At 41.8% G+C, this 22,369-nt stretch overlaps 1 protein-coding gene across 12 annotated transcripts in view; it reads left to right on the top strand.

Annotated features, from left to right (window-relative positions):
- The window catches only part of SLC25A40 (solute carrier family 25 member 40), a 142,740-nt gene that overhangs the window by 89,956 nt on the left and 30,415 nt on the right, over window positions 1-22,369 (top strand). For all 12 annotated transcript variants that reach the window (XM_033931232.1, XM_033931235.1, XM_033931233.1 and 9 more), the window contains 2 exons: window positions 16,801-16,882; window positions 21,413-21,493. In XM_033931232.1, the coding sequence (XP_033787123.1) occupies window positions 16,801-16,882; window positions 21,413-21,493 (163 nt within the window). The remainder of the gene's footprint in view (window positions 1-16,800; window positions 16,883-21,412; window positions 21,494-22,369) is intronic.

Raw genomic sequence — 22,369 nt, 5'->3', positions numbered from 1 at the left:
ACTGGTCCTTAGTGGATCAGGAAGTGGCTAAGATTTAGCTAGGCATGTCTTATCTCTTTGATGCCATGTATGATCTTTTGCATACCTCAGCTAAGTCCATGGCTTTTGGAGTAGCTGCCTACCATACCCTGTGGCTTTGGGGTTGGTTGGCAGATGCGACATCTAAGACTAAGCTCAGTAATTTCCCCTTTTGGGGCTCATTTCTTTTTGGGGAGGAGTTAGATAAGCTGGTTCAGGTTTTGTGTGACTCTAAAGTGCCTCGGTTAACGGAGGACCGACCTCGCCAAGTTTCACGAGGTGGCTCTGCCTGGGGGCGTTTGCATGACTTTCGGATGTTCCACCCTAGCCTTCCTTGCAGTCTCAATGCATTGAGAGCATTTGTTAACGGCTGTGCCACCATGAAGTCCTGTAAGGGATTCTGTTCCAATGTGAGGCTGTATGCTGTTTAAAAAGTGCTGCAAATATCTTCCTCTTGGCAAAGCTGAAGGGGAAACACGTATAGTGTCAAACAATTACCGGAGACTACACACTGTGTCGAGGAAGTTTGTGGAATTTGATAATATGAATCGCATCGATTGTTTGAATTGATGAACTGAGCATGGACTGTTGGATAGTGATCTTTAAAAAAAATTTGGATTTTTGAATTTTTTGATTTTGTTAGGGAGCACTTAGCACTTTAGAATCTGCAGCTGAGCCCAGGACGATACGACAATTCCAGAAGAGATAAAAACCAGTCCATAGGAGTAGAGGAGTACTTATTACTATATTTATTGGTAGAGAGGGAGGAGTATATTGATGATTTATGTTTGATGAACTGGAAGTATCCTGTGTTTGTATGTTTGATAGTTTACACTGATTATTATGTATTTATAAAAAGTATTTTTTGGCATTATATTTAAGATTAGCAATTCTTTTTTGTAGAAGTTTTAGGTAAATATTAAAGAATTGGATAAAATTAATCGATGCTCCCACTTATAGTGAGGAGTTGCCATACAACATATAATTAAAAATTGGAAAAATTGGGATCGCTTGAATTATAGCTTTTGGTGGAACTCTGTCATATATTCAAAATAGAAAGGGTAATTGCCATACAGCGGGGGAGTTTCAGGATATTTGGGAACCATTAACAAAATACTGTAATGAATGAATATCAGTTTTTTCTCCTTAAATATGCACATCTAGGATGGGGGGGTGGGGATTTCTTGGTTTTCTTTTGAGGGTAAACAATGTGGAGAGGGGAGAGGTTATTATATGTTTTCTTGGGTTTGATGAATGTTATTGAATAGGGAGGGGGAGGGATATAGGATTTGAAATTGAGTTATATAGAATATTAAGTGATGTATTTAAGAACAAATTGATGTTATATACTGTTTCACTTTTTGTAAGTGTTAAAAATGAATAAAGAAGTTTAAAAAAAAAAAAAAAAGCCTGTTCTGGAATTTTTCAAAGCTCATTCCACTCAAAGTCAGGCAGCTTCCTGGGCTGAGTCTTCTCTTGTACCTCCAGTGGATATCTGCAGTTTAGTTTTCTCTCCATTCCTTTGTGTGGCACTACCGTGTGGATATTCAAGTGTGTTGAGACGTGGTGTTCAGTGAACGCGTTCTAGTTGCGGCCATTCGGGGGTCCCACCCATGATGGGTACTGCTATGGTACATCCTTTCCATTTCTGTGTCAGTCTGGAGGGATGATGAAGGCAAAATTAGGTCCTTACCTGCTGATTTTCTTTCTTTTAGTCCCTCCAAACTAGCACAGAACCTAGTCATGTTGTGTTATTTCACAGAGAGTATGTTTTTTTCTGTGGGTGTTGGTGGTTGTTGATTGTTGGGGGAGCTACAAAAGCAGCGGCATTCCTACTTTTGTTGCCTGGTGATTTAATGAGTCTCTGGTTGCACTTCCTTCTGACTGTGCATCCAATATTTCTTTCTTTCTGCCTCATTCCCTTCTCCAACCAACATCTCTCTCTGTCCCTCTATGAGTCCAACTTTTCTTTCTCTCTCCTCCAATCCCTATTGGCAACATGTCTCTGTCTCTCTCTCACTGTCCATCTTTTTCTCTCATTCCCTCCCTTGCTGCAAAGTGAGTGGGGAAAGAGAGAGAGAGAGATCCAGGGTGCATCTCTCCCACATCTAACATTTCTCCTTCTCTCATCCCTCGGATCATGTGCAGCATTTTTCACCACTGCCCACCAGTCCCATACCAATTTCTCCTTCTATCACCCCTCTTCAGCACCATGCCACATTTCTCCCTCCATCACTATGTCCAACATTTTATCCCCTTGCATCCCTTCAATCTGTCCCTCTCTTTCCTCTCCACCACCATATCCAACATTTCTCCCCTTATGCCAGGTTATATATAAATAATACTTTTTCAGAGTGATTTTGTTTGGAGAGGGGAGTTAGACAGGAGTGTCCATTATCTCCTTTGCTATTTGCTATTGTTTTGGAATCTTTGTTATTGGCTATTCAACAAGTGGAGGAGATTCGTGGTATTCCTTATGCAGGTCGGGAATATAAAGTCTCTGCATATGCAGATGATATTTTGATTCATTTGAGGAATCCTGAAACTACCATTGCACAATTGCTTAATTTGATTGACAGATCTGGAAAATTCTCTGGTTACAAAATAAACTGGAGCAAATCTGAGGTTCTTCCATGAAATGTACATTGTGTAAAAGGATTATTTGATGAGTTTCCTTTTATTTGGAAAGAAGATGGTATAAAATACTTAGGGATTTGGATAAAAAGTACATTGGAAGAAATGATGAAAGTTAATGAAAAATCTTTATTGTTAAAGATCGCAGAAATGTGTGAGCAATGGAACCCTCTACATTTGTCTTGGTGGGGGAGAGTACAAACGGTTAAAATGATGATTATACTTGTAGTTTGCTACCAAATGGGTATGTTGCCAGTTTATTTTCAAAGGTCCTTTTACAAAAAGTTAAATAGTATGCTAGAACGGTGGGATCCAAGATGGCCGCAGGGACGGTTTGCTGAGCGTCCTGGCTGAGACTTTCGGGCGATTAAACGATTTACCTGCTGTTCCAAAAAACTTTTTCTTCGTTTTAAAATGCCAAAACGAAGGGGCTGAAGCGCCGCTGCAGCTTCGCGGCGCCCAGACCCCATCAGAGTCGGCAACGTCGACGAACTTCTTCGCCGGATGCAAGCGGTATCAGTGGCGGCGGCGGTTCACCCAATGGAGGCACTTGGAGGCGGGCTGCAAGCAATCTCCCCGGGACTAGAGATCTCCCTTAGCCCTGATGCCAGAGCACCTCCCCCACTACCTCGGACAGCCAGCTCCCCACAAGAGGAGGAGTTACTGGAAGGCAGTGAGCTCCCCTCCTGTGAGGCTTCGAAAATCAGAGAGGGGAGCTTGGATTTAGAGCAGGATTCCCATTTGGAGAGCCCTGTGGTGTCTGAGGTTATTTCTAACAACAGCATTCAGGAGGGACACCTACAAGAAGTGAGGTCAGTTGAATTGTCTAAAACTGTGCCTAAAAAATATACCACAATAGTTAAGCCCCAAGAAATAACCCTTGAAGCAATTTGGGATCTAGTGGCAGATCTGGCTAATTCTATTAAGCCTCAATTGTGCCAAGTTGAACAAAAACTAAAAACCCATGAAACACATATAACAAATATACAGACTGATATGCAAGAATTAAAAAACTCAAATACGGTCACAAAACAGCTAACAGAAACATTAATGCGAGATAATATAAACTTGAGAAGGAAATTGGAAGCACTGGATAATATTTCTCGCAATAATAATCTTAGATTAATTAACTTTCCTAGAGTGGCAACAATACCTCTGCGAGATATGCTGAAACGATATATGCTAGAGATATTGGGAATTTCAGAAGAACTGCTGCCACCGTTTACCCAGGTCTACTATTTGCCTATACGAAGGGAAGAAGGACAACATTCAAAATTACAGGAATTACCAATGGACCAAAAGTCATTAGATATTTCAAAAATTTTGGAACAGTCGGACAAGGAAACCGTGACACCAGCAACTTTACTTCTTACAGTTCCCTTGGCACCAGACAAACAGAAAGAAGGTTACTAAGACTATACTTTAAAAATAAGTTAAAAGAATTCTTGGGACATAAAATACAAATGTTTCCTGACCTGGCACGAGAAACCCAAAAACGGCGTCGAGAATTTCTGATTCTAAAACCGGAAGTTATTGCGCTTGGAGCTTCTTTCTTTTTAAGACACCCATGTAAATGTGTGATAATATATCAAAAGCAAAAATATGTTTTCTTTGATCCTACACAACTGACTACCTTCTTGTCGGCTGAGCACCTGAAAGCAGGGACATTATGAGAGCTCATTGAATTAACCTGGATACTTTTCAGCTGACTGGATTTCCTGAATTTCCTGTTTTTTCTTTCTTTATATTAATGCTCGCTGTTATTACTTCTTGGATCTATGATTTGTGGACTTGAGCTGGAGTTAAGCTATTTTTCTTTTTGATAGTGTTAATTATAACAAAGTTTTTGTATTTTTTAGATAACTCTATCTTTCTGTACAAGTGGATACTTGATATTTTTTATGGAAAATGTGATAAATAAATAATAAAAAAAAAAAGTTAAATAGTATTCTGACAAAATTTGTTTGGCTTGGGAAAAATGCAAGAATTGCTTTAGTATCCTTACAAAAACCAATTGCGGAGGGTGGGGTAAATTTTCCCAATTTTTATAGGTATCATCAAGCCTACATAATGCGTCAAGGTATGTATTGGATCCTCCCTGAGCTTATGGAACATCAGCCAGATTGATTATATCTTGAATGGAAAATTATGTCCCCATGTAACTATCTCATATACTAAGTATCAAGTTACCTAGATATGCCAAGGACAACATAATTTTATTGGATACATGGAAAACAATTAAATTTATTGACAAACTGACAGATGTTCCGATAATGAAATCTACTTTGCAGTCCTTATGGTTAAACTCCAAGATTCAAATAGGCGATGCTGGGATCGCCTGGAAGAATTGGATGCAGGCAGATATTAGGACATTAGATGATGTTATGTCTAATGGAAAACTGTTTGATTTTTCACGGCTGCAGCAATCATTTGGCATTTTAAAGTCTCAACAATTTAGGTGGTTGCAGTTGAAGCAGGCTATTCAGAGTGGGTTCCCTGAATGGAAAGAGTTAAAAACTTATTTCAGCTTGCAGATCCTATGCTACCAGAAAGATCTAATAGGACATCAGGCTGCCCAGTGGTACAAATTGATTTCTGGATTTTTAAATTAGAAGCCAAAAAATAGTCTTAAGAGATATGTCTCGTTGGCCACGAATTTGGACTTGGAGATTAAGATGTACAGCGTCAGCATCAATGAGACAAACATGGTCATTTTTATTACATAGGATTATTTGGACTCCAGTTCGTTTACAAAAAATAGATAATTCTAAATCTAATAGATGTTGGCATTCTCATATTAATATAGGGACTTTGGATCATCTATTATATTTTTCTCCGTTGATACTTGGTTTCTGGAAGTCAATTTGGGGACAAATTAATCTCATTCTTGAATCATCTATCCCCTTGTCATATGAAGCGATAATATGTGGTGCACTACTTCATGTCAAACCTACTCTAGATAAAAATAAAAGTTGCCTTTTCATGATATTGACAGGAATTACTCATAATTGGAAAAACCATGATAGGATTAACTTTACTTTTTGGTGGGTAAATGTGTGTACTACATATAAGTATGAAAGGATGATGGTGGAACGTTGAGGGAATAAGTCCTTTAATGATATATGAAGTCCATTGACTAATTAAGGTTATGTTTGTTTCTTTCTTTTTTAATTAGAGTCCGTGCACATCCAGGGAGGGGCGAGGGGTGGGGGGAAGGGTAATGTATTTTAAGGAGATAAATTATTTCATTATAATATTAAATTCATATCATATGTATTATTGCTTTATTAATTAAGATAAGAAGGAGATGAAATGATTGTTCAGTATATCAATTGTATAGTTAATAGTGTGCTTTCATGTAGTTTGTAAGACTTATAATTTGTATTGAACTATTAAAGTTTAAAAATCAATAAAGATATATAAAAAAATAATAAAATAATTTTTCCTACCTTTGTTGTCTGGTGATTCATGAGTCTCTGGTTGAACTTCCTTCTGACTGTGCATCCAATATTTCTTCCTTTCTGCTTCCTGCATGTTTCCTCTCCTCCAGACTCATTCCCTTCCCCAACCAGCATCTCTTTCTGTCCTTCCATGAGTCCAACTTTTTTCTTCCTCTCTCCTCCAACCCATTGGCAACATATCTCCCTCTCTCTCTCTCACTGTCCTCTCATTCTCTCCCTTGCTGCAAAGGGAGTAGGGAAAGAGAGCGAGAGAGATCCAGGGTACATTTCTCCCACTCCCATCTACTGCCACATCCAACATTTCTCCCTCTTTTCCACCAGTCCAACATTTCTTTCTCTTTTCTGCACGTTTCCTCTCCTCCAGTCCTCATTCCCTCCCCCAACCAACATCTCTCTTTCTCTCCCTACATGAGTCCAACTTTTTACTCTCTCCCCTGCCCCTGTGTGACATTAATCCTTTCTGCCCTCCCCATCCATCTCTCCATGAGTCCAGCTCTTTCTACCTCCTGCATGCTTTCTCTTTCTCCTCGCCCCTTCCATCAAGTGTGATATCCCTCCTTCCCATCCCCAGACCATCTCTCCCCAACCTCACATGTTCTCTCCCCATGTCCATTTCTCCCTCCCTCATCTCTCACTCATCTTGCAACAATTTTCCTTCCTTTCTTCCCTCTCCCCAACCCCACTCAATTAATATGCTCTCTTCCCATGCACCATCTCACCCTCCCCTCCAGCATGCAACACCTTTCCTTTCCCTCCGCATCTTCAAGTTCAGCAGCAGCACCTCTCCCTCTTCCCATGTCCAGCAAAACTTGCAGAGCTATTAGTACCCCTTCTTCCTGTCCAGGAATACCTCTCCCTTCCCTAGCAGCAGCTCACTGCATGCTTTTAACTTCCCCACACAGCTGCCGCTAGCGTTAGTTTAGCCACAGTTCCATCGGGTAGCCTCGGGGCCTTTGCTAGGCCGGCTTGCCTCCGATGATGCAACTTCCTCTTTAGTCAGAAATGGGCCGGCCTAGCAAAGGCCCTGAGACTGCCTAATGGAACCACAGCTAAACTAACACTAGTGGCAGCTGTGTGGGGAAGTTAAAAGCACACAGAGAGTTGCTGCTAGAGAGAAAAGAGATATTGCTGAGCCGGCAATTCCATCAGGCAGCCTTGGGGCTTTTGCTAGGCTGGCCCACCTCTGATAATGCAACTTTCTCTTTCATTGGAGGCAGGCTGCAGCTGCCCAATGGAATCGCCGGCTAAAACTAATGCTAGCAGCAGCTATGTGGAGAAGTTAAAAGCAGCGAGATCTGGAAACAGCGGAGGGAACCCACAAAAAGACGAGTCCGGTGCAAGCCAACGCCAGGATGAGAGAAAATGGATAGGAACGAAGGACACAGACCTGCAGTTGGAGAATCAAGAGAAGATAGAAAGGACAGCAATCGTCGTGGGGGACTCCATCACACAAGTCGACATCCACATAGCGGGAGGAAGACTGGATCGGTTGGTGACCTGCCTACCGGGAGCCAAGGTAGAAGACATAGTGAGCCGCATCGACATTGACAGTGTGGAAAAAGAAGATACGGCGGTGGACGAACAATGTGAGCAACAGGAACTACAACAGGGAAGTACTGAAGGACCAGTTCCGGAAGCTAGGAAGGAAGCTGAAGACCAGAATGCAGAAGATAGCATTCTAGAAGATCCTGCCGGTATCCAGGACCGACGAGAAAAGGCAGATGGAGCTGCAAGCAGTCGACACGTGAATGCGGCACTGGTGTGAGGAAGAAGGATTCCACTTCGTGCTCAACTGGACGACATTCTGGGGAAGAGCAAGCTATTCAGGAAGGACAGACTCCACCTCAGCAGAGATGGAACAAGGCTACTTGCAAGCAACATCAAGAGGAAAGTTGAGAAGTTTTTAAACTAGGAAGAAGGGAAATGCCGACAGTCAACCGAGAGAAAGAGTCAATGGTTCAGGAACTGGTATACCGTGCAGAAAGATAGAGGGGAAGACTCACTGGATCACAGACAAGACAGATCGAAAGGGATACAAGAGGGAAGGAAATGCAAGAAAGGAACAGGCCGCAAACTCAAGTGTATGTACACGAACACAAGGAGCCTTAGGAATAAGATGGGTGAATTAGAAGCTATGACCACAAAAAGATAACATTGACATCATTGGCGTCATGGAAATATGGTGGACTCAGGAAAATGTCTGGGACACTGTGCTACCGGGATACAAACTATACCGCAGAGACAGAGTGGCTCAAAAAGGTGGAGACATTGCCATATACATCAAAGAGGGAATTGAATCTACTGGAGAAAACATGCCACAACCAACAAATAAGTTAGTCTATGGGTCAAAATTCTGGGAACAAATAGACTGGAAACGAAGATCGGTATCTATTGCCGAACCCTAGGGCAGTCCGAAGAAATTGATGGAGAAATGATGGTCAAGATTAAATGCAACTGCAAGGGAGGCAACGCAGTTATCATGGGTGACTTCAACTATCCGGGGATAGACTGGAACCTAGGCACCTCCGGCTGTGCTAGGGAGACCAAATTCCTGGATGCTGTAGGCGATTGCTTCCTGGAACAACTTGTCAAGGAAAATACAAGAGGAAATGCAATTCTGGACTTTAATTCTAAATGGATTGCAAGGACCGGCACAAAGTGTAGAAGGGACGCTGGGAAACAGTGATCACAATATGATTCACTTCAACCTGGAAGCAGGATGAAACATCGATCCAGAATGACGGCCATGGCACTGAACTTCCGAAAAGGGAATTATAAAGGGATGAGAAGCATGGTGGGGAAGAAGATTAAGAGGATACGCACTGTAGAAAAGCTAGAGCATGCTTGGTACCTTTTTAATGACACGGTCACCGAGGCACAAAATTTATATATACCATGTATCAACAAGGGATCCAATAGAAAAAAGAACAAGGAACCGGCGTGGCTCATTGTAGAGGTGAAGGAAGCGATCAGAGACAAGAAAACTTCATTTAAGGAATGGAAAAGGTCAAAAACGGACGAAAATTAGAATAAGCACAAACGATATCAACGCAGGCACCATAAGGAGGTAAAAGGGGCCAAAATAGACTATAAGGAAAAAATAGCAAAGGAGGCGAAAAACTTCAAGCTGTTCTTTCAATATATTAAGGGGAAATGACTGCGAAGGATGCGGTGGAACCGTTGGACGACCATGGACCAAAGGGAGTGCTAAAGGATGACAAAGCAATCGGCAACAAACTGAACACATTTGTTTGCTTCTGTATTTACCGAAGAGGATATACACAGCATACCGGAACCCATCAGGCTTTATGCTGGAAACGAAGACGGGAAATTGACAGGGTTGACGGTCAGTCTAGAAGAGGTATGCAGGTAGATTGATAGGCTTAAGAGCGATAAATCCCCAGGCCCAGATGGCATCCATCCGAGGGTCATCAAGGAACTGAAAGGGACTATAGCTGAACTGCTTCAACTAATAGCCAATCTGTCAATCAAATCGGGAAAGATTCCAGAAGACTGGAAAGTTGCGAATGTTACGCCGATCTTCAAAAAAGGTCTGAGGGGAGATACGGGAAACTACAGACCGGTGAGTCTGACCGGGAAAGATGGTAGAGGCGCTGATAAAGGACCACATCATTGGTCACCCTGACGGACACGGTCTGATGAGGACTAGCCAGCACAGTTTCAGCAAAGGTAGATCTTGTTTGACAAACTTGCTGCACTTCTTCGAGGGAGTAAACAGGCAAATAGACATGGGCGACCCAGTCGACATTGTATATCTGGATTTTCAGAAGGCATTCGACAAGGTTCCAAATGAACGACTACTTCAGAAAATTGCAAGCCATGGAATCGAGGGTGAAATATTCACGTGGATTAAAAACTGGCTGGAGCATAGGAAACAGAGAGTGGGGGGTAAATGGCTAATACTTGGACTGGAAGAGCGTCACCAGTGGGGTGCCGCAGGGCTCGGTGCTTGGACCTGTACTCTTCAACATCTTTATAAACGATCTGGACATTGGTACGATGAGTGAGGTGATTAAATTTGCGGACGATACAAAGTTGTTCAGAGTAGTGAAGACAGGGGGATTGCGAAGATCTGCAACGTGACATAATCAAGCTCGAGAAATAGGCATCAACATGTCGGTAATAAAAATCTCATGCACGATTACAGGATGTCCAGGGCGGTACTTAGAGAGACCTCCCAGGAAAGAGACTTGGGAGTTCTGATCGACAAGTCTATGAAACCATCCACGCAATGCGCGGCAGCGGTGAAAAGGGCGAACAGAATGCTAGGAATTATAAAGAATGGGATCATGAACAGATCGGAGAAGGTTATCATGCCACTGTATCGGGCCATGGTGCGCCCTCACCTAGAGTACTGTGTCCAGCACTGGTCGCGGTACACGAAGGACACGGTACTACTCAAAAGGGTCCAGAGAAGAATGACTAAAATGGTAAGAGACTGGAGGAGTTGCCGTACAGCGAGAGATTAGAGAAACTGGGCATCTTCTCCCTTGAAAAGAGGAGACTGAGAGGGGACATGATCGAAACATTCAAGATACTGAAGGGAATAGACTTAGTAGATAAAGACAGGTTGTTCACTCTCTCCAAGGTAGGGAGAACTAGAGGGCACTCTCTAAAGTTGAAATGAGATAGATTCCGTACAAACATAAGGAAGTTCTTCTTCACCCAGAGAGTGGTAGAAAACTGGAACGCTCTTCCGGAGTCTATTATAAGGGAAAACACCCTCCGGGGATTCAAGACAAAGTTGGACAAGTTCCTGCTAAACTGGAACGTACACAGGTGAAGCTGGACTCATTTAGAGCACTGGTCTTTGACCTAAGGGTCACTGCGTGAGCAGACTGCTGGGCACGATGGACCACTGGTCTGACCTAGTAGCGGCAATTCTTATGTTCAAACAGTTGCTGCTGGTCCGGGGGGAGGGGGGAGGAAGGATGGGGCGAGAAGACTAAGGCGAGAGATACGCAACAGCAGAAGGAAGTTGGGAGACATAGAGTGCCTAGTGCCACGTATACATGACGGCAGAAGGAAGTTGGGAGACATACAGTGCCAGCACCGCGTACCCCCTGGGGTATGTGTACCGTATGTTGAGAAACTTTGGCATAAACAAGATGTTTCTGTGCCGATCTTGAGGGACTAAAAGAAAGAAAATTAGCAGATAAGGACCTAATTTCTCCTTTGCTTTGGTCTTCACCAAGGTAGATGTGAGGGAAATACCAGTGCCAGAAATGGTATTCAATGCTGATGAGACAGAAACAAATCTCTAAAAGATGTAATGGGGCAATTTTATAAACTGAAGAGTAGCAAATCACCTGGACCAGATGGTATATATTCCAGAGTACCAATAGAATTGAAAAATAAACTTGCAGAGCTATTAGTAGTCTTTCTTTAAAATCCAGCATGGTACCAGAAGTCTACGAAAAGCTAATTTTTTAAAAGGTGATCCTGGAAATTATAGACTGAGTCTGACATTGGTGCCGGGCAATATTGTAGATACTATTTATAAAGAACAAAATTACAGAGCATATGCATAAGTACACTGAGACAAAGCCAACATGGATTTAGTGAAGGCAAATCTTGCTTCACCAATCTATTACATTTGACGGAGACTTCAGTAGTTGGAACCTGAGAACAGTACTAGGCAGAGCTTTAGATTCTTGCCAACAAAATAGCTAAGGAGATGAAAAAAAACCCAACAAACTTTTAGATTGAATCAGGTTGGGCAGGTCTTTATCTGCTGTCATCTACTATGTTACTATGTTTTTTAAAGGGGTGAATAAACATAGATAAAAGTGAGCTGGTTGAGATGGGGCAAAAGTGCCAGTGGAGCCTCCCAACGCCCAGAAGCCCCTCTTATGACTATTGATGAGATTCTCAGGAGATTACAGCGGGAACCCTTGCTGTTGGGAAGTTGCCCGCAGGACACGCTGCCGGTGAGTAATGCGGCAGTGTCCGTCCCTGGGCTCGATGTTACCCTGAGTCCCGATACAAGAGTGCCTCCCATGCAACCTACACCACAGAGAGCCAGCTCACCATGAGAAGAGAACACACCCGGAGAGGAAGTGCTCTCGACTCCTGAATGTCACTTGTATAAAGACACATTTGAGACATAGATAGAATAAGTCATCTATTATCAATCCTTATGCTCAAATACCTAATCTTAATCAGACCTTACGTATAGGTCACAATCTCCCCTTCTCTCTACTTTAGGCTTAGCCATATTTTTTAAAATTAATCTTCATTACCTTCTGGATGTGTCTTCCTTAAATGTATTTTTATCTTCCTTAAAAGATTGTAGTTCACCCCTCTTTCCTTTTGTATTGATAATTATTTGTATGTATACATTGTACGTTTATTTGTATAAAATTGTTTTATTTTTGTTTCACAATTTTAAATTGTCATACACATTGAAGTACTTGACATTGCATGTTGAGCAGTAGTGGCTCGTGGCCAGTAGGGGGTGATGTCTATGGGACGGTAATGTAATGGACGTCAGGACAAGATAGTGCAGTATTAAGCGCCTGCTTTTCGTATGATTCTGGGTAATTCTAGTTAAATACAAGCATATGTGTTAGTTAAGGCCATACCCAATAGAAGCGTATGAAAAATTGGTGAATAAAAATCTGAATATGGATGTAGCCAAGGCCAGAAAAACACACTACAGATTAATATTAAGGGAAAGCATAATAATATTCTTTTATGTACATTGCTATTAAGCTAGATCATGGAGGAAATCAGGATATACATGGACTCCATTTTGTTCTCTGTCTTTCAGTATCTGTTTGGCTGAACTCCATTTTGTGTTCAACTTTTTTCCCTGCCTTTGTTCAGGTTTTCCCGTTCTAGCATCGTGGTTCTAATTGATACCAGATGTGCTTTAGGCTGGTTAGAAAAGTATATGAGATTACGTATCCCAAACCGAGATATAACATATATGAAATATGAATGACCGAGCTATGAAGTTATGAATGTTTGGGGCCCCTGAATGTATGATATGGATGGATGAAAGAATTTATATTTAAAAATGCAATGGTTTATAAAAAAAAGAACACTAAGAAAAAATCCTGAACACAACATCTGGAAATGGTTAAGTTAGAAAGGCTTCTGTGTGAGTAGGTGAAATATGAAGCTGTCAGCTTAGGGAGAGGGGGAACAGCCCCTCCTTCTCCTTGATTGCCTTCTCCTTGACTGCCTTCTCCTTTTTCTCTGAGGCTCGGAATTTCTCAGCACTTAACAAATACAGGATTCTCTTAATATACCTTTGTGAAAAGGATAAAAGGAATATTGGATATGTTATAAAATGTTAATGTATATTCAGAAATGAATGTAAGCAAACAAATATGATTTCTGAAACTTTTAAACATATAAAGGAATTTTCTTTGTCTAACTTTAAAGACCACCTCTGTTTTTGGTTGGCCCACGGGCCAATGATATCAAACTAAACTGAAGGTATATATTGGGGAGCTTCAAAGTATCGAGTTGAGTTCGTTATCAGAAGGCCAGCATTTTGGCAACTATAACGACCTCCTGTTAACGCAACTAGCCTTTTGATGTCCATGATAGAAAAATAGAAACAATAAAATTAAATATTTTGGTGAACCTTGCGTTAGCGTCATTTTTCATGTTTTTGTTATTTTTCACACCTTGAGTGAAAGCTAGCAGCTTAATTGATAACTGCAGCTTTATGAGTGCGCTGGCGTCCAATGCCCATGCTCAGTGTACAACAAACTTTTAATAAACTTGAAACATGATGTTGGAGACCTCCCAGTTTGAGTTGTCTCCTGGAGATGAACCTGTGGCTGGAACATCACAAGCTGGGAAGATGAGAGCTGTTTCTGAGGTAAAAACGCCTGCTACATCTTCACTAACTATGCTAAGTTCCCCTTTTGAGCCTATTAAACCCCAGGAAGTAACACTTGAAGCTATTTGGGACTTAGTTGTGAACTTAGGAAAATCCTTTACTCCTCAAATAAAAATTTTGGAAAAAGAAATGAATATTCATAAAGAAAAGATTAATACCTTAAAAATGAATTTACAATGTACAAGACTGATATTCAGAAAATAGAAAAAGTTACAGTATTAAAACAAAATCAAGAATTAGTGGTCAAAGATATCATATTGCGATGGAAATTTGAAACTCTTGAAAATCAAAATAGAATAAACAATCAACATTTAATAAACTTTCCTAAGATTTCTTCAATATCACCCAGAGAAATGATAAAACAATATTTTATTGAGATTCTGCAAATTCCTGAGGAATCTTTGCCCCCTCTTACACGGGCATATTATTTGCCAACATTGCTGCAAAATCAAGAGACAGAAGCAAACATACAAAGAGAAGCTACATTATTGGAAACTTCTGATCGAGAGTTTACTCCAGCCATTCTTACAATTACAATGGCACTATCTCCTGACAGAGATTGGCTGTTGAATATGTTCTTCAAGAATAGGAGGAATGAATTCCTGGGACTGAATACAGTGGTACCTCGGTTTACGAGTGCACCAGTTTGCGAGTGTTTTGCAAGACGAGCAAAACATTCGCAAACTTGGTGCCTTGTAAACCGAGCTTGCCTCGCTGTACGAGCGCTCCACCCCTGCGATCTGGCATCCCCCGCAGCGATCCGGCATCCCCCCCGCTCGCATTACCCCCCTCCACCGCGATCCTACTTCCCCCCCCCCGAGCAGTCAATGACACCCTTTACCCGACTTGGCACCAGTGCCGGTGCCCGAAGATCCTCCCTCTTCTAGCGCGGCCTGGGCTGGGCGGTGCGTTGGAGATCCTCCTTCTTCTGGGCTGGGCTGGGCTGGGCTCGAGCGAGACCAGAAGGCTTTGAGCATGCGCAAATGCTCAAAGCCAGTCCAGCCCAGCCCAGAAGAAGGAGGATCTCCAATGCACCGCCCAGCCCAGGTCGCGCCAGAAGAGGGAGGATCTTCGGGCACCGGCACTGGTGCCAAGTCGGGTAAAGGATGTCATTGACTGCTCGGGGGGGGAAGTAGGATCGCGGTGGAGGGGGGGCAACGCGAGCGGGGGGGATGCCGGATCGCTGGGGGGGGGTTTGGAACAGCGTCGGATTCCTCAAGGGGGGGGAGAATGGAGCAGCGTCGGTAGCCTCGGGGGGGGGAGGAGGTGGAACCAATCAAAGCAATTTCCCTTACTTCCTGTGGGGAAACTTGCTTTGATATACGAGCATGCTTCTGGAACGAATTATGCTCGTAAACCAAGGTTCCACTGTATTCAAGTTTTTCCTGATGTTTTGAAGGAAACTCAAAAAAAGACGTCATCGGTTTCTTCTGTTAAAACCTGGGGTGATCCAGATCGGAGGAATTTTTTTCCTCCATTATCCCTGTAAATGCATAGTTAGATATAAATCATTTAAATATGTTTTCCTTGATCCGAGCCATTTGACATCATTTTTATCTCAAAAATGAGCAGAAAAGGAAGGAACTATACAACAATCGCTCATGAATAAATTTTGGGTTTCTGGCTTAACAGCAAACATTTTATTATTATTTTGTATTCCTGAATTGCGTTACTCAATAATTCTTGGATTTGATAGTGGACTTGAGTGTGTTTAGTTTTTGTAACCATACTAATTTTTTAGTAGGTTATTCTTGCTGTTTATTTAATTACTATACCTTAATTTGTTTATTTGTTTAATCACACTATCTGTACAAGATTTATATGCTTGGAAGTTTAATGAAAAATTGAATAAATAATAACAAAAAAAAGTGAGCCAATTGATAATTGCACAGCTGACTTTTCAAAAGACATTGGACAGAGTACTGAACAAATTAAAGTCATGGGATAGAAGGTAATGTGCTATTGTGAATTAAGAAGTGGTTAAAAGAAAGAAAACAATGGTTAAATGATTAATAATCACAATGGAGAAGGGTAAATAGTGGGGTTCTAAATTACCAACAATTTAACCAACTCAGAGGTACAAAAATAATCATCCACTCCACAAACACAGAACAAACTACAAAATGCTCTTTTTTTATATTCAACTCAAGGATCTCAAAGTTTGTTTAAGAAGGAAGAAAAAGCCTCAGACTCCAGCTTTTTGCTGACACTTTTGCATGCGATCAGGCTAGAGATAACCTCATTGGCATTAAAAAAAAACCTCCTCTTTTCCAAACCAATCCATTATGACCAATTCAAATTCAACAAATTTTACATGTGCTGTGTCTTCTCAATGTCTTTAATGTGTTATAAATATGTAGTCTTTGCTGCATTCATTATATACTTAAATTCAGTGGCCAACACCTTCACCATTGAGCACAAAGTGGAGGTGACGATTGAAACCTTTAATACCCTGAAGTAGCTTCAGTGAAAGCTGACTGGCCACCGTCAGCTTTGGCTTAACTGATTTTCATGAGACTTCGGTCGAATCTGAATAACCTGTGCAGAGGAGGGTTTTTTGAGTGCAGCTAAGATAAGTAAAGAAGATTATCAATGGACACTGAATGTGTTTAAGATACTGAAGGTGTTGGATCCATCATAGTATGGATGCTTTAAAGCCATGTTACATTTTACAGGAAATTTAATTAATAATAATTCTTAACATCTTGCCTCATTATATTGTAAATACATATTAGGAAGAATAAATAGATAATCTAATGAAGTAATAAGATTCTTATAAAGAATAACGGTTAATTTTATTTTGTTTAGATTTCTGCTGTGGTGACTTTGCCTTTTGATGTTGTGAAGACACGTAGACAAATTGAGATTGGAGAAAATGAAGCCTTTAATAGTAAGTTGGTGCTGTGGATTCTTTTAAGATTTCCAGAAGAATTATTTACCAGTTTATTATAAATTAACTACACATGCTTTCATAGTTAGAAATGCCTCTCTTATGTGTTCTTGTATCTTCATGTACTGTAGGGTTTTCTTTCATTTGGTTTCTTGATGGGTCGCTTTTATTCTGGGGAGCAAAAGTGCCTTTTCTGCAACTACAATAAAAGTACAGTTGCTAGAAGAGGCCCAGTACAAGGACTGACAGCATTTAGCTATGAAATGATTGCACAGTGTGGAAGTGAAGGTTCTCATCTTCTTCAGAGAATAGGACCAAAAGTCAACTTAGGCAGCTATTCAGCTTTCTTACATCTGAAGAAGCTGTGAGTTAAAGCTAGAGAATAACACTGTGATTGTTACCTGTGGCTAACCCGCCGGAACGGGGAGGAAAAAAAAACTGATTGCAGGTACGGGGACAAGGCCATTCACCGCTCTGTGGAGCGGTGAATGGCCTTGTCCCTGCAGTTAAGTATCTTGCACACGTTGCCTCACTTCTCACCCCTCCGAGTCAGCCCTCGCTTAAAGGGGCTTAGAGAGATCTCTCCTCTCATGCTGCAAGAGTCCTGCTTGCTCCTCTGTGGTCAACCACAAGAAGCCATTTATCTTGGCTTGGTAAGTGTCAATGCTTCAGTTAGGTCTGGAGAATAGACCTTAACTTTCCCTTTCCATTTATCCATCTTTCATGCAATAAAATACTACACAAAATCTGAAAGCCAGAGCTTATTGTGGCCACTCACCCACACCCATAAGAACATAAGAATTGCTACTGCTGGGTCAGACCAGTGGTCCATCGCACCCAGCAGTCCGCTCATGCGGCGGCCCCCAGGTTGAAGACCTGTGCCCTAACCGAGACCAGCCCTACCTACATTCGTTCTGGTTCAGCAAGAACTTGTCCAACCTTGTCTTGAATCCCTGGAGCGTGTTTTCCCTTATAACAGGGAGAGCATTCCAGTTCTCCACCACTCTGGGTGAAGAAGAACTTCCTTACGTTCATATGGAATCTATCCCTTTTAACTTCAGAGAGTGCCCTCTCGTTCTCTCTACCTTGGAGAGGGTGAACAACCTGTCTTTATCCACTAAGTCTATTCCCTTCATTATCTTGAATGTTTCGATCATGTCTCCTCTGTCTCCTCTTTTCAAGGGAGAACAGGCCCAGCTTCTCTAATCTCTCACTGTACGGCAACTCCCCCAACCCCTTAACCTCTTCTCTGGACCCTTTCGAGTAGTACCATGTCCTTCTTCATGTATGGTGACCAGTGCAGTATTCCAGGTGAGGGCGTACCATAGCCCGGTACAGCGGCATGATAACCCTCTCCCTTCTTAATCATTCCTAGCATTCTGTTCGTCCTTTTCGCTGCTGCTGCACATTGTGCAGACGGCTTCATTGACTTGTCGACCAGTACTCCCATGCCCCCACCATTTTAGGATTGGATAATCCATCAGAACACAGTCCTGTAGAGCTTTAATGATACAGACTAAGTCTTGGAGCTTTAAGTAGACTGGGTCAATTGTGTGCTGATGATCTACTGAGCTCATCTCATACTGAGATGTACCAGAGGAGTCGCATGTACAGTTGAGGCCATATGGACCAAAATCCTCACCGTACTCCATGCTGACGTCTGCAGACTCGTATATGGCATAAGACTTGAGAAAAAATTAAATTGGAGGATATCTAGACAGTGGTGTAGAGGAGAGGGACAGATAAGTCCAAATGCCCTGGGTTCACAATGGGCACCAGTCCCTGACTGAGAAGATATAAATGAAGAGGGAGCATGTGCATTTATATTATGTAGGTACAGAGCCGTGCAAAAGTTTTGCATCACCTCCGAGGAATACATTGTTCCATCTTTCTTGCTGGATCACAGCAATATTTCCAACACCTACTGCTACATATTATGTACTGACTTGTTCATCCTGTGCATTTTAAATTGATTTAGGACTTCAGATTTAAGACTTGTAATGCATAAACTGCGGAATTTCGAAAATGTCGATATTTTGTGTCAAAACCAATGGCATTTGTTTAGAGCACAGGTTTCGGTCCTCGAGGGCCGCAATCCAGTCGGGTTTTCAGAATTTCCCCAATGAATATGCATTGAAAGCAGTGCATGCACATAGATCTCATGCATATTCATTGGGGAAATCTTGAAAACCCGACTGGATTGCGGCCCTCGAGGACCGACTTCGACACCCCTGGTTTAGAGGAACCAATCACAGTGCATCATTCATGCGCGAAGTGGGGCAATCAGTTTTCATAACTGTCTGCTACTCCAGTGACAGCATAATTGCAACATGGGAAAAGTTAGAAATCTTTCAAAAGAAGAACGTGTGACGATGTACTTAATGAAGAAGGCTATTCAAACCGGCAAATTGCAGCCAGGGTGAAGTGCAATCAAAGTACAGTCATACGCTTGCTCAGTAAGAAAAAAGAGACAGGAAATGTGACTGACAGGGCTCGAAGTGGAAGACCACACAAATCCACTGTGCGAGAGGACAGGGTTGTTCGCCGGATCTCAGTGGCAGATCGTAAACTCACATCACCAGAATTGTAAGCCAAGTGGCAGGAAATGTATTCAGTGAACATATCTGCCTCAATAGTATGTCGGCGGTGTCTGGAGTTTGGCCTATGTGGCTGTAGATCAAGAAAGAAGCCTTTGGTAACGGCGATGCAAAGAAAGCGACGAGTTGAGTGGGCCAGAAAGTACAGCATGTGAACTCAAGAGGTGTGGGAAAATGTTCTCTTCAGCGATGAGAGTATTTTCTGTGTGTTAGGAGGCCAGTGCAACACGTTTGTAAGATGATTTAAGAATGAGGCTTTCGAACCACAGTGTCTGGACTTGACTGTAAAGCATCCGACAAAAATCATAGTCTGGGGCTGTGTGTCAGCCAGTGGCATAGGACGCTTTCAGGTGATTGATGGCATGATGAAACGGTACCAAGTATCTCTCCACTTTGCAAAAGGTAATGGTTCCGTCTACAAGGAGTCTCTTCCAGGGTGACTTCCACTTCCAGGATGACAATGCACCCTGTCATCGAGCAAAGATGGTGACAAAGTGTATGACATCCAGCCATATTCAGCGATTTGAATGGCCAGGGTAGTCACTAGATCTCAATCCAATTGAGAATTTGTGGAATAATCTTGCTGTCAAGGTGTTCAGAAAACACCCAAAAACAAAGGTCAAGTTGACTGAAGCACTGATTAATGCTTAGCACCATGTTGTACAGCCAGATGAACTTCTAAAATTGGTTCACTCCATGCCTCAACACTGCAAGCTTGTTATCAAGAACAAAGGCTGACCCATACGTTATTAGAATAGCAGAAAACAACCAGCCCTTTTCAGGGCTACCTCCTCTTGAAGGGGGTAATAGTTAAAATACTGTACGAATAAATTTAGTTCTTATTGAAATAGCTAATGTAATCCATTTACGAAATATTGACATTTTTTGACATTCTGCAGTTTATGCTTTACAAGTCTTAAATCTGAAATCCTAAATCAATTAAAAAAGTGCAGGGTGATAGAGCATAAAATTCCGAACACGTCAATATATAATATGCAGCAGTAGACATCAGAAATATTGCTGTGATCAAGCAAGAAAGACGGAACAATGCATTACCCGGAGGTGATGCAAAATGTTTGCACAACTCTGTATTTATCTCCCCTCTCCCACCTTTCCTCCAAAGTATACAGATTGAAATCTGAGATCTTTAAGTCTGTCCCCATACGCCTTATGATGAAGACCACATACCATTTTAGTAGCCTTCCTCTGGACCAACTCCATCCTTTTTATATCTTTTTGAAGGTGCGATCTCCAGAATTGTACACAATATTCTAAATGAGGTTTCACTAAAGTCTTATACTGGGGCATCAATAACTCCTTTTTCCTACTGGTCACATCTCTCCCTGTGCACCCTAGCATACTTCTAGCTTTCACTGTCACCTTTTCAACCTGTTTGGCCACCTTAAGATCATCACATGCAATCACACCCAAGTCCCGCTCTTCTGTCATGCATAAGTTCTTCACCCCCTAAACTGATCCTCAGAGAAAACCAAATTATTTACCCATAGTACATAGATGGTCTTCCTGGACAGCAGGGTAAAAGTCCTCACATAACACATATGCCACAACTAGGAGTTGTATTCTTATTTAATATTTAATAAAGACTGAAGGGGTCCCCATATTATGGTAGTAGGTTTCACACGTATGCAGCAATACTCTCTAAATCTTCTAGAATTTGTCTAAGCTTGAGCAGCTTTCATTTTTTTTTCCTTTTCCAAATAGTGTTTATTTGTCACTCATCTGTGAGAACTTCTATCCTGTTGTCCACAGAGAACACCTGGGGAGGTGTTATTGGGTGAGGGTAAGGTAGAGATTGAAACAAAATGGGTTCTTTTTCCTTCAGCAGTTTTCAAATTGCCTATTGACTTTGCAGCTCTCAGTAAGTATAAAAATTGCCATTTTAGTTTACTGATTTTATGAGTGTTGCCCTTAGTTTCCCAGAAGAGGTCATCATCTACGTGGAGAGCAATTAACAGAATCATTTTGGAGGATGGCTTCCGTGGACTGTTTGCTGGTGAGTGTTTGTTTTCTTTCTTAGATTGCTTCCAGAAGATATTTTGCTTTGTAGAACTAATCGCTAGAAACAGCACCTTGCATTATAAGTCTTAGCATTTTTCCCATTCTGCTGTCTAAAAACATTAAAATAAGAGTTTTTCACTAATCTACACAACATACACTACACTTTCCCTGTGAAAGGACAATTGCAGAAATATCCAGAAAAATTAAGAATGAATAAGCAATCAAAATATCATGAGGCATAAGGCTCTACAACCATTTACATATCAAACTCACATTAATTCTGTTTCTAGTGCAATAGCTTTGTCATTCTGGACAGTGGGGTATTCTTCCTATGCTCGTGAGTTGTGCAGAAAGAATCCACTCTAGGTTTTCAACTCTACTTCCTTCCCCAGAAGGCTCTGCTGCTCCCTTCAGTTTTTTCCTTGTGCATGCGAGCCAGAAGGCATCTTTCTAATTCTGCTCTGAGTATTTCTTTATTATTTTCAGTGTTTGTCATGTGTTCTTTGCAGCTTTCAGTACACCAAAACAGGGGAAAGTTCTGCCTCTTGGAAAAGTAGACTTGGATCTGCAGCATTCACGATAATCCCTTGGGGACTTGTTTGGCTAGCTACTGTAGTTGCTTAACTCACCTACTGATTCGCAGGGGCTTGAGTGCAGGCTGATAGGCATCTGTAGGGGCCTCAGCAGGGTTCTTCAGAGTGCCAGCTGTGATTTCATCTCCCCCCTTCATACACGGTTCTGCGGAGGTTGAGGATCAGTATGACTTCAGTCTGGCTGGCAGCTCGAAGATCTCTGTTTGAAAGACTGGCTGATTGAGGCAAGTTCTCTTCTCTCAGATTCAACTATGAGTTAGAGCTGAGACCTGCCATGG

This window comes from Geotrypetes seraphini, chromosome 2 (genome assembly GCF_902459505.1).
Source record: "Geotrypetes seraphini chromosome 2, aGeoSer1.1, whole genome shotgun sequence".
NCBI classification, from domain to species: Eukaryota; Metazoa; Chordata; class Amphibia; order Gymnophiona; family Dermophiidae; genus Geotrypetes; species Geotrypetes seraphini.
The sequence above is the reverse complement of the archived record's forward strand: the minus strand, read 5'-3'. Positions and strand labels throughout refer to the sequence as shown.